General features: G+C 43.6%; 1 protein-coding gene across 1 annotated transcript in view; it reads left to right on the top strand.

Annotated features, from left to right (window-relative positions):
- LOC110526872 (tumor protein p53-inducible protein 11-like) overlaps positions 1-17925 on the top strand; it is a 73617-nt gene that overhangs the window by 36586 nt on the left and 19106 nt on the right. The window contains exons 3-5 of the mRNA XM_036963688.1: positions 4633-4691; positions 13476-13524; positions 15364-15454. Of these exons, the coding sequence (XP_036819583.1) occupies positions 4633-4691; positions 13476-13524; positions 15364-15454 (199 nt within the window). The remainder of the gene's footprint in view (positions 1-4632; positions 4692-13475; positions 13525-15363; positions 15455-17925) is intronic.

Raw genomic sequence — 17925 nt, forward strand, 5'->3', positions numbered from 1 at the left:
GTATCAGATCTATTAGATTGTACCAGGGGGTGGAGGGGGACCTGTACCAGGTCTATTAGATTGTACCATGGTTGGAGGGGACCTGTACCAGGTCTGTTAGATTTGACCATGGTTGGAGGGGACCTGTACCAGGTCTATTAGATTGTACCATGGTTGGAGGGGACCTGTGCCAGGTCTATTAGATTGTATCAGGGGTGGAGGGGACCTGTATCAGGTCTATTAGATTGTGTCAAGGGTGGAGGGGACCTGTAGCAGGTCTATTAGATTGTACCAGGGGTGGAGGGGGACCTGTACCAGGTCTATTAGATTGTACCATGGTTGGAGGGGATTTGTACCAGGTCTATTAGATTGTATCAGGGGTGGAGGGGACCTGTATCAGGTCTATTAGATTGTATCAGGGGTGGAGGGGACCTGTACCAGGTCTATTATATTGTATCAGGGGTGGAGGGGACCTGTACCAGGTCTATTAGATTGTACCAGGGGTGGAGGGGGCCTGTATCAGGCCTATTAGATTGTACCATGGTTGGAGGGGGCCTGTATCAGGCCTATTAGATTGTACCATGGTTGGAGGGGGACCTGTACCAAGTCTATTAGATTGTATCAGGGGTGAAGGGGACCTGTACCAGGTCTATTAGATTGTACCATGGTTGGAGGGGACCTGTATCAGGCCTATTAGATTGTACCATGGTTGGAGGGTACCTGTATCATGGTTGGAGGGGACCTGTATCAGGTCTATTAGATTGTATCATGGTTGGAGGGGACCTGTATCAGGTCTATTAGATTGTACCATGGTTGGAGGGGGCCTGAATCAGGTCTATTAGATTGTATCATGGTTGGAGGGGGCCTGTACCAGGTCTATTAGATTGTACCATGGTTGGAGGGGGCCTGTATCAGGTCTATTAGATTGTACCATGGTTGGAGGGGGCCTGTATCAGGTCTATTAGATTGTATCATGGTGGGAGGGGGACCTGTACCAGGTCTATTAGATTGTACCATGGTTGGAGGGGACCTGTACCAGGTCTATTAGATTGTACCAGGGGTGGAGGGGACCTGTATCAGGGGTGGAGGGGACCTGTACCAGGTCTATTAGATTGTACCAGGGGTGGAGGGGACCTGTATCAGGGGTGGAGGGGACCTGTATCAGGTCTATTAGATTGTACCATGGTTGGAGGGGGCCTGTATCAGGCCTATTAGATTGTACCATGGTTGTAGGGGACCTGTATCAGGTCTATTAGATTGTACCATGGTTGGAGGGGACCTGTATCAGGTCTATTAGATTGTACCATGGTTGGAGGGGACCTGTATCAGGTCTATTAGATTGTATGATGGTTGGAGGGGACCTGTATCAGGTCTATTAGATTGTACCATGGTTGTAGGGGACCTGTATCAGGTCTATTAGATTGTACCATGGTTGGAGGGGACCTGTATCAGGTCTATTAGATTGTACCATGGTTGGAGGGGACCTGTATCAGGTCTATTAAATTGTACCAGGGGGTGGAGGGGGACCTGTACCAGGTATATTAGATTGTACCATGGTTGGAGGTGACCTGTACCAGGTCTATTAGATTGTACCAGGGGTGGAGGGGACCTGTACCAGGTCTATTAGACTGTACCTTGGTTGGAGGGGACCTGTACCAGGTCTATTAGATTGTACCAGGGGTGGAGGGGACCTGTACCAGGTCTATTAGATTGTACCAGTGGTGGAGGGGACCTGTACCAAGTCTATTAGATTGTACCATGGTTGGAGGGGACCTGTATCAGGTCTATTAGATTGTACCATGGTTGGAGGGGACCTGTACCAGGTCTATTAGACTGTACCATGGTTGGAGGGGACCTGTACCAGGTCTATTAGATTGTACCAGGGGTGGAGGGGACCTGTACCAGGTCTATTAGATTGTACCAGGGGTGGAGGGGACCTGTATCAGGTCTATTAGATTGTACCAGGGGTGGAAGGGACCTGTACCAGGTGTATTAGATTGTATCAGGGATGGAGGGGACCTGTACCAGGTGTATTATATTGTACCAGGGGTGGAGGGGACCTGTACCAGGTGTATTAGATTGTATCAGGGATGGAGGGAACCCCGGGCTCCCCAGTGGCACAGCATTGTAGGGCACTGCACCTCATCTCAGTGCAAGGGGCATCACTACAGTCCCTGGTTCCAATACTCTGTTACTGTCTCTCTTACTGTCTGTGTTACCCTGCCTGTGTTTCTCTGTTACTCTGCCTGTGTTTCTCTGTTACTCTGCCCGTGTTTCTCTGCCTGTGTTTCTCTGTTTCTCTGCCTGTGTTACTCTGCCTGTGTTTCTCTGTTACCCTGCCCGTGTTTCTCTGTTACCCTGCCTGTGTTTCTCTGTTACTCTGCCTGTGTTTCTCTGTTACTCTGCCTGTGTTTCTCTGTTACTCTGCTCGTGTTTCTCTGCCTGTGTTTCTCTGTTTCTCTGCCTGTGTTACTCTGTCTGTGTTTCTCTGTTACCCTGCCCGTGTTTCTCTGTTACCCTGCCTGTGTTTCTCTGCCTGTGTTTCTCTGTTACTCTGCCTGTGTTTCTCTGTTACTCTGCCTGTGTTTCTCTGTTTCTCTGCCTGTGTTACTCTGCCTGTGTTTCTCTGCCTGTGTTTCTCTGTTTCTCTGCCTGTGTTACTCTGCCTGTGTTTCTCTGTTACCCTGCCTGTGTTGCTCTGTTTCTCTGCCTGTGTTTCTGTTTCTCTGCCTGTGTTACTCTGCCTGTGTTTCTCTGCCTGTGTTACTCTGCCTGTGTTACTCTGCCTGTGTTACTCTGCATGTGTACTCTGCCTGTGTTTCTCTGTTTCTCTGCCTGTGTTACTCTGCCTGTGTTACTCTGCCTGTGTTTCTCTGCCTGTGTTTCTCTGCCTTTGTTACTCTGCCTGTGTTACTCTGCCTGTGTTACTCTGCCTGTGTTTCTCTGTTACTCTGCCCGTGTTTCTCTGTTACCCTGCCCGTGTTTCTCTGTTACCCTGCCCGTGTTTCTCTGTTACCCTGCCTGTGTTTCTGTGTTACTCCGCCTGTGTTTCTCTGTTACCCTGCCTGTGTTACTCTGCCGGTGTTTCTCTGTTACTCTGCCTGTGTTTCTCTGTTACTCTGCCTGTGTTACTCTGCCTGTGTTTCTCTGTTACTCTGCCTGTGTTACCCTGCCTGTGTTACTCTGCCTGTGTTTCTCTGTTACACTGCCTGTGTTACCCTGCCTGTGTTACTCTGCCTGTGTTTCTCTGTTACCCTGCCTGTGTGTTTCTGTTACTCTGCCTGTGTTTCTCTGTTATCCTGCCTGTGTTTCTCTGTTACTCTGCCTGTGTTACTCCGCCTGTGTTACCCGGCCGGTTTTATACTGCCTGTGTGTCTCTGTTACTCTGCCTGTGTTTCTCTGTTACTCTGCCTGTGTTACTCTGCCTGTGTTTCTCTGTTACCCTGCCTGTGTTACCCTGCCTGTGTTACTCTGCCTGTGTTTCTCTGTTACCCTGCCTGTGTTACCCTGCCTGTGTTACTCTGCCTGTGTTTCTCTGTTACCCTGCCTGTGTTTCTCTGTTACCCTGCCTGTGTTACTCTGCCTGTGTTTCTCTGTTACTCTGCCTGTGTTTCTCTGTTACCCTGCCTGTGTTACTCTGCCTGTGTTTCTCTGTTACTCTGCCTGTGTTTCTCTGTTACTCTGCCTGTGTTTCTCTGTTACCCTGCCTGTGTTTCTCTGTTACCCTGCCTGTGTTACTCTGCCTGTGTTTCTCTGTTACTCTGCCTGTGTTTCTCTGTTACCCTGCCTGTGTTTCTCTGTTACCCTGCCTGTGTTTCTCTGATACGCTGCCTGTGTTTCTCTGTTACCCTGCCTGTGTTTCTCTGTTACCCTGCCTGTGTTTCTCTGTTACCCTGCCTGTGTTTCTCTGTTACGCTGCCTGTGTTACCCGGACGGTTTTATACTGCCTGTGTTTCTCTGTTACTTTGTGTGTTTCTCTGTTACCCTGCCTGTGTTACTCTGCCTGTGTTTCTCTGTTACTCTGCCTGTGTTTCTCTGTTACCCTGCCTGTGTTTCTCTGTTACCCTGCCTGTGTTACTCTGCCTGTGTTTCTCTGTTACTCTGCCTGTGTTTCTCTGTTACCCTGCCTGTGTTTCTCTGTTACCCTGCCTGTGTTTCTCTGATACGCTGCCTGTGTTTCTCTGTTACCCTGCCTGTGTTTCTCTGTTACCCTGCCTGTGTTTCTCTGTTACCCTGCCTGTGTTTCTCTGTTACGCTGCCTGTGTTACCCGGACGGTTTTATACTGCCTGTGTTTCTCTGTTACTTTGTGTGTTTCTCTGTTACTCTGTCTGTGTTACTCTGCCTGTGTTTGTGTTACTCTGTCTCTGTTACTGTCTCTGTCTCTCCAGCTGAACCCTGACCCTTACTAGCTGGGGTTCCACCCTGTCGACGTGAGCTGAAAGGGATATTGAATAGTGAAGAGATAACAGTGGTATTACTGTTTGTTGCCGTGTTAAAGGCAAGTCCATCAATCAGTGTATATTTGAATAGCACGTTCAACTGATACAGTTGTCACCAAGTGCTTGACGTTGGGCTCATGAGTCCCTTTGCTTGTAGAATGTTTAAATGGTTTATTAAATCAAGATGTATTGTGTTTTCTATTCATCTTACAGATCAGTCAGATGCTCGGAAATCAGATGAGGTTTGGCGTACGAGAGCCAATAGGCCTCAGGTAAGACCGGAGATTGTATATAACAAACATCTCAGAGTAAGATTCCTGATCTACTGTAGTCATTGGTCCTCAGGTCAGAACAGAGATTGTATATAACAATCATCTCAGAGTAAGATTCCTGATCTACTGTAGTCATTGGTCCTCAGGTCAGAACAGAGATTGTATATAACAAACATCTCAGAGTAAGATTCCTGATCTACTGTAGTCATTGGTCCTCAGGTCAGAACAGAGATTGTATATAACAAACATCTCAGAGTAAGATTCCTGATCTACTGTAGTCATTGGTCCTCAGGTCAGAACAGAGATTGTATATAACAAACATCTCAGAGTAAGATTCCTGATCTACTGTAGTCATTGGTCCTCAGGTCAGAACAGAGATTGTATATAACAAACATCTCAGAGTAAGATTCCTGATCTACTGTAGTCATTGGTCCTCAGGTCAGAACAGAGATTGTATGTATCAAACATCTCAGAGTAAGATTCCTGATCTACTGTAGTGATTAGTCCTCAGGTAAGACCGGAGATTGTATATAACAAACATCTCAGAGTAAGATTCCTGATCTAGGACCCCCCCCCCCCCCCCACCCCCCCCTGAAGTGTATTGATCATAGTGGTTTAGTCTAAGGTAATGTAGTGGTATAGTGGTATAGTCTAAGGTAATGAAGTGGTATAGTGGTATAGTCTAAGGTAATGAGGTGGTATAGTGGTATAGTCTAAGGTAATGAAGTGTATAGTGGTATAGTCTAAGGTAATGAAGTGGTATAGTGGTATAGTCTAAGGTAATGAAGTGTGTTTTATCACAGTGTTATAGTCTAAGGTAATGAAGTGTATAGTGGTATAGTCTAAGGTAATGAAGTGGTATAGTGGTATAGTCTAAGGTAATGAAGTGGTATAGTGGTTTAGTCTAAGGTAATGAAGTGGTATAGTCTAAGGTAATGTAGTGGTATAGTCTAAGGTAATGAAGTGTATAGTGGTATAGTCTAAGGTAATGAAGTGGTATAGTGGTATAGTCTAAGGTAATGAAGTGTATAGTGGTATAGTCTAAGGTGATGAAGTGGTATAGTCTAAGGTAATGAAGTGGTATAGTGGTATAGTCTAAGGTAATGTAGTGGTATAGTGGTATAGTCTAAGGTAATGAAGTGGTATAGTGGTATAGTCTAAGGTAATGAGGTGGTATAGTGGTATAGTCTAAGGTAATGAAGTGTATAGTGGTATAGTCTAAGGTAATGAAGTGGTATAGTGGTATAGTCTAAGGTAATGAAGTGTGTTTTATCACAGTGTTATAGTCTAAGGTAATGAAGTGTATAGTGGTATAGTCTAAGGTAATGAAGTGGTATAGTGGTATAGTCTAAGGTAATGAAGTGGTATAGTGGTTTAGTCTAAGGTAATGAAGTGGTATAGTCTAAGGTAATGTAGTGGTATAGTCTAAGGTAATGAAGTGTATAGTGGTATAGTCTAAGGTAATGAAGTGGTATAGTGGTATAGTCTAAGGTAATGAAGTGTATAGTGGTATAGTCTAAGGTGATGAAGTGGTATAGTCTAAGGTAATGAAGTGGTATAGTGGTATAGTCTAAGGTAATGAAGTGGTATAGTGGTATAGTCTAAGGTAATGAAGTGGTATAGTGGTTTAGTCTAAGGTGATGAAGTGGTATAGTCTAAGGTAATGAGGTGTATAGTGGTATAGTCTAAGGTAATGAAGTGGTATAGTGGTATAATCTAAGGTAATGAAGTGGTATAGTGGTATAGTCTAAGGTAATGAAGTGGTATAGTGGTATAGTCTAAGGTAATGAAGTGTATAGTGGTATAATCTAAGGTAATGAAGTGGTATAGTGGTATAGTCTAAGGTAATGAAGTGTATAGTGGTATAATCTAAGGTAATAAAGTGTATAGTGGTATAGTCTAAGGTAATGAAGTGGTATAGTGGTATAGTCTAAGGTAATGAAGTGGTATAGTGGTATAGTCTAAGGTAATGAAGTGGTATAGTGGTATAGTCTAAGGTAATGAAGTGTATAGTGGTATAATCTAAGGTAATGAAGTGTATAGTGGTATAGTCTAAGGTAATGAAGTGGTATAGTGGTATAGTCTAAGGTAATGAAGTGGTATAGTCTAAGGTAATGAAGTGGTATAGTGGTATAGTGGTATAGTCTAAGGTAATGAAGTGGTATAGTGGTATAATCTAAGGTAATGAAGTGGTATAGTGGTATAGTCTAAGGTAATGCAGTGGTATAGTGGTATAGTCTAAGGTAATGAAGTGGTATAGTGGTATAGTCTAAGGTAATGAAGTGGTATAGTGGTATAGTCTAAGGTAATGAAGTGTATAGTGGTATAATCTAAGGTAATGAAGTGTATAGTGGTATAGTCTAAGGTAATGAAGTGTATAGTGGTATAATCTAAGGTAATGAAGTATATAGTGGTATAGTCTAAGGTAATGAAGTGGTATAGTGGTATAGTCTAAGGTAATGAAGTGGTATAGTGGTTTAGTCTAAGGTAATGCAGTGGTATAGTGGTATAGTCTAAGATAATGAAGTGGTATAGTCTAAGGTAATGAAGTGGTATAGTGGTTTAGTCTAAGGTAATGAAGTGGTATAGTCTAAGGTAATATAGTGGTATAGTGGTATAGTCTAAGGTAATGAAGTGGTATAGTGGTTTAGTCTAAGGTAATGAAGTGGTATAGTCTAAGGTAATGAAGTGGTATAGTCTAAGGTAATATAGTGGTATAGTGGTATAGTCTAAGGTAATGAAGTGGTATAGTGGTTTAGTCTAAGGTAATGAAGTGGTATAGTCTAAGGTAATGAAGTGGTATAGTCTAAGGTAATGAAGTGGTATAGTGGTTTAGTCTAAGGTAATGAAGTGGTATAGTCTAAGGTAATATAGTGGTATAGTCTAAGGTAATGAAGTGGTATAGTCTAAGGCAGGGTGGGCAAACCTTTAGGCTCAAGGGCCACGTTGACTTTTTGAAGCCAATTGAAGGGCCACATACTATATGTATATACAGTGGGGCAAAAAAGTGTTTAGTCAGCCACCAATTGTGCAAGTTCTCCCACTTAAAAAGATGAGAGAGGCCTGTAATTTTCATCATAGGTACACTTCAACATTGACAGACAAAATGAGAAAAAAAATTCAGAAAATCACATTGTAGGATTTTTTATGAATTTATTTGCAAATTATGGTGGAAAATAAGTATTAGGTCACCTACAAACAAGCAAGATTTCTGGCTATTTAATGTCCTTAAAACAAGTCAAAATGAGGCTCAGTAGTGTGTGTGGCCTCCACGTGCCTGTATGACCTCCCTACAATGCCTGGGCATGCTCCTGATGAGGTGGCGGATGGTCTCCTGAGGGATCTCCTCCCAGACCTGGACTAAAGCATCCGCCAACTCCTGGACAGTCTGTGGTGGATGGAGTGAGACATGATATCCCAGATGTGTTCAATTGGATTCAGGTCTGGGGAACGGGCGGGCCAGTCCATAGAATCAATGCCTTCCTCTTACAGGAACTGCTGACACATTCCAGCCACATGAGGTCTAGCATTGTCTTGCATTAGAAGGAACCCAGGGCCAACCGCACCAGCATATGGTCTCACAAGGGGTCTGAAGATCTCATCTCGGTACCTAATGGCAGTCAGGCTACCTCTGGCGAGCACATGGAGGGCTGTGCCACCCCACACCATGACTGACCCACTGCCAAACCGGTCATGCTGGAGGATGTTGCAGGCAGCTGAACGTTCTCCACGGCGTCTCCAGACTCTGTCACGTCTGTCACGTGCTCAGTGTGAACCTGCTTTCATCTGTGAAGAGCACAGGGCACCAGTGGCGAATTTGCCAATCTTGGTGTACTCTGGCAAATGCCAAATGTCCTGCACGGTGTTGGGCTGTAAGCACAACCCCCAACCTGTGGACGTCGGGCCCTCATACCACCCTCATGGAGTCTGTTTCTGACCGTTTGAGCAGACACATGCACATTTGTGGCCTGCTGGATGTCATTTTGCAGGGCTCTGGCAGTGCTCTTCCTGCTCCTCCTTGCACAAAGGCGGAGGTAGCGGTCCTGCTGCTGGGTTGTTGCCCTCCTACGGCCTCCTCCACGTCTCCTGATGTACTGGCCTGTCTCCTGGTAGCGCCTCCATGCTCTGGACACTACGCTGACAGACACAGCAAACCTTCTTGCCACATCTCGCATTGATGTGCCATCCTGGATGAGCTGCACTACCTGAGCCACTTGTGTGGGTTATAGACTCCGTCTCATGCCACCACTAGAGTGAAAGCACCGCCAGCATTCAAAAGTGACCAAAACATCAGCCAGGAAGCATAGGAACTGAGAAGTGGTCTGTGGTCACCACCTGCAGAACCACTCCTTTATTGGGGGTGTCTTGCTAATTGCCTATCAATTCCACCTGTCTTCCACTTTGTCAAATTGGCTGTTTCTCTCCACCACAGACTCCCCTTCAGTAAAAGGTTTGCTATACTATATTTGTATGTGCCGCTACGTAGGTTGCCTTAGTTACGGAGGCTGGAGTAGAGTACCGTTTACTTAAACGGATTTTGTTGGGCTTTTAAGTTTGTGGCTAGTTTTGGCTATTTCCTGGCTAGTTCCTGAGAGGACAGATAGCTAGCGTAGTTAGCATGCTTGCTTGAAAAATGGCGATTTGTGATTGATTATATTCTTTAAAAACAGCTACACTTTCTTGGCATATCAGGCCTTATGTCCAATATTAGTTAAAAATAATAATAAAATTAAAAATGTTGCTGTCCATTTTTCTTTAAATATACAACATTCAATTTTCGCAGCACTTATTTTTCACATCAAAAGTCGTCAAGCAATGAAGTGGCCACGATGGCTGAGCGCATTCTGAATCTGACTGTAGGCTGAAATACAGTGCACGTTACCAGGCTACAGCGCCATCTAGTGGGGGATGTTTGTATATCATGGAATGAGTCATTTTAGGCCAAAAATCTTAACTCAAATATAATCATATTTAATACATTTTTATAAATGTCTCGCCGGCCGTACCCCCCCCCCCCCCCCCCCCCCCCCCCCTTACTAAGGTAATGGAAAGTGTACACATCAAAGTGGGAGTGATGGAGTAGCAGGACATGAAAGGAAAATGAATGTCCACTGACTCCATGCCCGATGCCACCCTAGTCCATATATAGTGCACTCCTTTAGACCTGGGCCCAAAGGGACTATGTAGGGTATAGGATTCCGTTTGGGATGCTGCCAGTGTTTACTGCTCTTTATGCCAGGCATGAAAAGGTGTTGTGATCTTTACAGAAGATTCATTATACAGACAGGTAGCAGACATTAGATGTACTCTGTCATTTAGTTCCTTCTCATGTGTCCCAAATGGCACCCTATTCCCTATATAGTGCACTACTTTTTTTTCCTTTTTTTTTTACAAGAACCCTGTTCAAAAGTAGTGTACTTGATAAGGGAAGAGGTGTGCCATTTGGTAGGCTTACATTCTCTACTACCAGTAGGCCCTTTCATATGGTTGTTGTAGTGTGAAGAGAATAGGATCCTTATACAACCATTAACAGAATATAGAGGATCCTCATACAACCATCAACAGAATATAGGATCCTTATACAACCATCAACAGAATATAGGATCCTTATAGAACCATCAACAGAATATAGGATCCTCATACAACCATCAACAGAATATAGGATCCTCATACAACCATCAACAGAATATAGGATCCTCATACAACCATCAACAGAATATAGGATCCTCATACAACCATCAACAGAATATAGGATCCTCATACAACCATCAACAGAATATAGGATCCTCATACAACCATCAACAGAATATAGGATCCTTATACAACCATCAACAGAATATAGGATCCTCATACAACCATCAACAGAATATAGGATCCTCATACAACCATCAACAGAATATAGGATCCTCATACAACCATCAACAGAATATAGGATCCTTATAGAACCATCAGACAGAATATAGGATCCTCATACAACCATCAACAGAATATAGGATCCTCATACAACCATCAACAGAATATAGGATCCTTATAGAACCATCAACAGAATATAGGATCCTCATACAACCATCAACAGAATATAGGATCCTTATAGAACCATCAACAGAATATAGGATCTTTCTAGAACCATCAACAGAATATAGGATCCTCATACAACCATCAACAGAATATAGGATCCTCATACAACCATCAACAGAATATAGGATCCTCATACAACCATCAACAGAATATAGGATCCTTATAGAACCATCAACAGAATATAGGATCCTCATACAACCATCAACAGAATATAGGATCCTCATACAACCATCAACAGAATATAGGATCCTTATAGAACCATCAACAGAATATAGGATCCTCATACAACCATCAACAGAATATAGGATCCTCATACAACCATCAACAGAATATAGGATCCTTATAGAACCATCAGCAGAATATAGGATCCTCATACAACCATCAACAGAATATAGGATCCTTATAGAACCATCAACAGAATATAGGATCCTCATCAACAGAATATAGGATCCTTATACAACCATCAACAGAATATAGGATCCTCATACAACCATCAACAGAATATAGGATCCTCATACAACCATCAACAGAGAATAGGATCCTTATAGAACCATCAACAGAATATAGGATCCTTATACAACCATCAACAGAATATAGGATCCTCATACAACCATCAACAGAATATAGGATCCTTATACAACCATCAACAGAATATAGGATCCTTATACAACCATCAACAGAATATAGGATCCTTATAGAACCATCAACAGAATATAGGATCCTCATACAACCATCAACAGAATATAGGATCCTCATACAACCATCAACAGAATATAGGATCCTTATAGAACCATCAACAGAATATAGGATCCTTATAGAACCATCAACAGAATATAGGATCCTCATACAACCATCAACAGAATATAGGATCCTCATACAACCATCAACAGAATATAGGATCCTCATACAACCATCAACAGAATATAGGATCCTTATAGAACCATCAACAGAATATAGGATCCTTATAGAACCATCAACAGAATATAGGATCCTCATACAACCATCAGCAGAATATAGGATCCTCATACAACCATCAACAGAATATAGGATCCTCATACAACCATCAACAGAATATAGGATCCTTATAGAACCATCAACAGAATATAGGATCCTTATACAACCATCAACAGAATATAGGATCCTCATACAACCATCAACAGAATATAGGATCCTTATACAACCATCAACAGAATATAGGATCCTCATACAACCATCAACAGAATATAGGATCCTTATACAACCATCAACAGAATATAGGATCTTTATAGAACCATCAAGAGAATATAGGATCCTCATACAACCATCAACAGACAGAATATATAGGATCCTTATAGAACCATCAAATCAAATGTATTTATATAGCTCTTCGTACATCAGCTGATATCTCAAAGTGCTGTACAGAAACCCAGCCTAAAATCCCAAACAGCAAGCAATGCAGGTGTAGAAGCACGGTGGCTAGGAAAAACTCCCTAGAAAGGCCAAAACCTAGGAAGAAACCTAGAGAGGAACCAGGCTATGAGGGATGGCCAGTCCTCTTCTGGCTGTGCCGGGTGGAGATTATAACAGAACATGGCCAAGATGTTCAAATGTTCATAAATGACCAGCATGGTCAAATAATAATAATCACAGGCAGAACAGTTGAAACTGGAGCAGCAGCACGGCCAGGTGGACTGGGGACAGCAAGGAGTCATCATGCCAGGTAGACCTGAGGCATGGTCCTAGGGCTCAGGTCCTCCGAGAGAGAGAAAGAAAGAGAGAATTAGAGAACGCATACTTAAATTCACACAGGACACCGGATAAGACAGGAGAAGTACTCCAGATATAACAAACTGACCCTAGCCCCCTGACACATAAACTACTGCAGCATAAATACTGAAGGCTGAGACATGAGGGGTCAGGAGACACTGTGGCCCCACCCGATGATACCCCTGGACAGGACCAAACAGGAAGGATATAACCCCACCCACTTTGCCAAAGCACAGCCCCCACACCACTAGAGGGATATCTCCAACCACCAATTTACCACCCTGAGACAAGGCCGAGTATAGCCCACAAAGATCTCCGCCACGGCACAACCCAAGGGGGGGCGCCAACCCAGACAGGAAGATCACATCATATTCAACAGAATATAGGATCCTTATAGAACCATCAACAGAATATAGGATCCTTATAGAACCATCAACAGAATATAGGATCCTTATAGAAACATCAACAGAATATAGGATCTTTCTAGAACCATCAACAGAATATAGGATCCTTATAGAACCATCAACAGAATATAGGATCCTTATACAACCATCAACAGAATATAGGATCCTCATACAACCATCAACAGAATATAGGATCTTTCTAGAACCATCAGACAGAATATAGGATCCTCATACAACCATCAACAGAATATAGGATCTTTCTAGAACCATCAGACAGAATATAGTATCTTTATAGAACCATCAACAGACAGAATATTCAGCAGTTACTTCCTGTTACCTATTTGATATGATAGTTGTACTGTGGGAGAATACAGGATGAAGTACAGGCAGCTGGATCAGTCTCTCTCTGTCTGCGTCCTGAATAGCCCAATGGATTCCCATTGTTCTCTGAGTTCTGTCTAGTGTGTTTCTGATGATCAATATCTGTGTTTATTCCTCTCCTGTGTTTCTGATCAATACAATGTATTTATGTCTTTCTTCTGTGTTTTCTTTCTAGGATATGGATTCTCATGTCTGCTGTTCTGTTCACAACCATAGCCTTAATAGTAAGTAGTGTACACTAGTCAACTGGACTAAACCATAGCCTTACTGGTAAGTAGTGTACATTAGTCAACTGGACTAAACCATAGCCTTAATAGTAAGTAGTGTACACTAGTCAACTGGACTAAACCATAGCCTTACTGGTAAGTAGTGTACATTAGTCAACTGGACTAAACCATAGCCTTAATGGTAAGTACTGTACATTAGTCAACTGGACTAAACCATAGCCTTACTGGTAAGTAGTGTACATTAGTCAACTGGACTAAACCATAGCCTTAATAGTGAGTAGTGTACACTAGTCAACTGGACTAAACCATAGCCTTAGTAGTGTACACTAGTCAACTGGACTAAACCATAGCCTTACTGGTAAGTACTGTACATTAGTCAACTGGACTAAACCATAGCCTTAATAGTAAGTACTGTACACTAGTCAACTGGACTAAACCATAGCCTTAATAGTAAGTAGTGTACATTAGTCAACTGGACTAAACCATAGCCTTACTGGTAAGTAGTGTACATTAGTCAACTGGACTAAACCATAGCCTTAATGGTAAGTACTGTACATTAGTCAACTGGACTAAATCATAGCCTTACTGGTAAGTAGTGTACATTAGTCAACTGGACTAAACCATAGCCTTAATAGTGAGTAGTGTACATTAGTCAACTGGACTAAACCATAGCCTTAATAGTAAGTAGTGTACACTAGTCAACTGGACTAAACCATAGCCTTAGTAGTGTACATTAGTCAACTGGACTAAACCATAGCCTTAATAGTAAGTAGTGTACATTAGTCAACTGGACTAAACCATAGCCTTAATAGTAAGTAGTGTACACTAGTCAACTGGACTAAACCATAGCCTTAGTAGTGTACACTAGTCAACTGGACTAAACCATAGCCTTACTGGTAAGTACTGTACATTAGTCAACTGGACTAAACCATAGCCTTAATAGTAAGTACTGTACACTAGTCAACTGGACTAAACCATAGCCTTACTGGTAAGTAGTGTACACTAGTCAACTGGACTAAACCATAGCCTTAGTAGAGTACACTAGTCAACTGGACTAAACCATAGCCTTAATAGTGTACACTAGTCAACTGGACTAAACCATAGCCTTACTGGTAAGTAGTGTACATTAGTCAACTGGATTAAACCATAGCCTTACTGGTAAGTAGTGTACACTAGTCAACTGGACTAAACCATAGCCTTACTGGTAAGTAGTGTACACTAGTCAACTGGACTAAACCATAGCCTTACTGGTAAGTAGTGTACATTAGTCAACCTCTGCTGTACTGTATAGAAATCTCCCAGTCCAATTCCTTTGACCTCATGGTTCCATCTTGGTCCTGGGGAATGGACCGGGTGTGCAGGCTTGTTCTCCAGCCCCACACTAACAATAACAACATCTGATTTGACTCATCAAGGTCTTATTGATTAGTTGAATCAGGAGTGTTGTTACCTGGTTGGGGGGGAAAAGCCTGTAACCCCGGTGAACCCAGAACCAGGACAGAAGACACTACTGCTGGATGGATTGTCAAGTGTCTCTGGGTCTATCAAAAGCCTTATTATACAATGTTGTTATTATTATTTTACAGCATCTGTAACACTGAGCTCTTCCTCTCTCCTCCCTCTCTCTCCCACTCTCTTGTGCTCTCTCTCCCACCTCTTTCCCCTCTCTCTCTCTCTCTCTCTCTCCCACCTCTGTCCCCTCTCTCTCTCTCCCTCCTCTGTCCCCTCTCTCTCTCCCTCCCTCCCTCTCTCCCACCTCTCTCTTCCTCTCTCTCCCACCTCTTTCCCCTCTCTCTCTCTCTTTCGCTCTCTCTTCCTCCCTGTCTGTCTCTACAGGCTCTAGTGTTCCCCAGTCAGCTCTATGAGTTTGTGTTTGAGCTCAGGACCACCAGGATCTCCATCAGACTCTATGGAGGAGCACTACTCAGTAAGGGCTGTCTACTGTGACAGTATCAGACTCTAGGGAGGAGGAGCACTACTCAGTAAGGGCTGTCTACTGTGACAGTATCAGACTCTAGGGAGGAGGAGCACTACTCAGTAAGGGCTGTCTACTGTGACAGTATCCAACTCTAGGGAGGAGGAGCACTACTCAGTAAGGGCTGTCTACTGTTACAGTATCAGGCTCTATGGAGGAGCAGCACTACTCAATAAGGGCTGTCTACTGTTACAGTATCAGGCTCTATGGAGGAGGAGCACTACTCAATAAGGGCTGTCTACTGTGACAGTATCAGACTCTATGGAGGAGGAGCACTACTCAGTAAGGGCTGTCTACTGTGACAGTATCAGACTCTAGGGAGGAGGAGCACTACTCAGTAAGGGCTGTCTACTGTGACAGTATCAGGCTCTATGGAGGAGGAGCACTACTCAGTAAGGGCTGTCTACTGTTACAGTATCAGACTCTAGGGAGGAGGAGCACTACTCAGTAAGGGCTGTCTACTGTGACAGTATCAGGCTCTATGGAGGAGGAGCACTACTCAGTAAGGGCTGTCTACTGTGACAGTATCAGACTCTAGGGAGGAGGAGCACTACTCAGTAAGGGCTGTCTACTGTTACAGTATCAGGCTCTATGGAGGAGGAGCACTACTCAGTAAGGGCTGTCTACTGTGACAGTATCATACTCTATGGAGGAGGAGCACTACTCAGTAAGGGCTGTCTACTGTGACAGTCTCAGATTCTAGGGAGGAGGAGCACTACTCAGTAAGGGCTGTCTACTGTTACAGTATCAGATTCTAGGGAGGAGGAGCACTACTGAGTAAGGGCTGTCTACTGTGACAGTATCAGACTCTAGGGAGGAGGAGCACTACTCAGTAAGGGCTGTCTACTGTGACAGTCTCAGATTCTAGGGAGGAGGAGCACTACTCAGTAAGGGCTGTCTACTGTGACAGTATCAGACTCTAGGGAGGAGGAGCACTACTCAGTAAGGTCTGTCTACTGTGACAGTCTCAGATTCTAGGGAGGAGGAGCACTACTCAGTAAGGGCTGTCTACTGTGACAGTCTCAGATTCTAGGGAGGAGGAGCACTACTCAGTAAGGGCTGTCTACTGTGACAGTATCAGACTCTAGGGAGGAGGAGCACTACTCAGTAAGGGCTGTCTACTGTGACAGTATCAGACTATGAAGGAGCACTACTCAGTAAGGCCTGTCTACTGTCACTTCTCTGCCAAGGAAACCGCTCCGTCTCACCAGCTATTAATGATTCAACATCTGTACTTCTTAATATTTAATGGTCCTGTCGAGTTCCTGACTAACTCCTCTAGGGTAGAGTACACTTGTCGTTGATGAACAGTGTTAAAGTGAGGACATGAAGCAATGCATTCTGGATCCTGTAGTTCGTGTTGAGTGACTTGTTGGCCCAGAAAGAGGCACCAGGTATGATAAGAGGACAACGTTCAGATGTCTAGAGGGGGTTTTCCTGCCGGTAAAGAAACGCATCTATTTAACTGGGCTGAAAAGACCCCCTGCTATATAACCTTATTCTATTATACATCAAACATGTTCGTCTCCAGATCACAATGAGAACACATGATGTCATGGAATCTCACTTTGTGTCTCCTTTTAGATGGAACAGGTAAGACCAGAACCGGTTTAGGGTTTACCTAGCTAAATAACAGGTAGGACCAGAACCAGTTTAGGGCTTACCTAGCTAAATAACAGGTAGGACCAGAACCAGCTGAGGGCTTACCTAGCTAAATAACAGGTAGAACCAGAACCAGCTGAGGGCCTACCTAGCTAAATAACAGGTAGGACCAGAACCAGCTGAGGGCCTACCTAGCTAAATAACAGGTAGAACCAGAACCAGCTGAGGGTTTACCTAGCTAAATAACAGGTAGGACCAGAACCAGCTGAGGGTTTACCTAGCTAAATACCAGGTAGAACCAGAACCAGCTGAGGGCTTACCTAGCTAAATAACAGGTAGAACCAGCTGAGGGTTTACCTAGCTAAATAACAGGTAGGACCAGAACCAGTTTAGGGTTTACCTAGCTAAATAACAGGTAAGACCAGAACCAGTTTAGGGTTTACCTAGCTAAATAACAGGTAGGACCAGAACCAGTTTAGGGTTTACCTAGCTAAATAACAGGTAGGACCAGAACCAGTTTAGGGTTTACCTAGCTAAATACCAGGTAGAACCAGAACCAGCTGAGGGTTTACCTAGCTAAATAACAGGTAGAACCAGAACCAGTTTAGGGTTTACCTAGCTAAATACCAGGTAGGACCAGAACCAGTTTAGGGTTTACCTAGCTAAATACCAGGTAGGACCAGAACCAGTTTAGGGTTTACCTAGCTAAATAATAGGTAGAACCAGAACCAGCTGAGGGCTTACCTAGCTAAATACCAGGTAGGACCAGAACCAGTTTAGGGTTTACCTAGCTAAATACCAGGGAGGACCAGCTGGGGTTT

This window comes from Oncorhynchus mykiss, chromosome 26 (genome assembly GCF_013265735.2).
Source record: "Oncorhynchus mykiss isolate Arlee chromosome 26, USDA_OmykA_1.1, whole genome shotgun sequence".
Taxonomy (NCBI): domain Eukaryota; kingdom Metazoa; phylum Chordata; class Actinopteri; order Salmoniformes; family Salmonidae; genus Oncorhynchus; species Oncorhynchus mykiss.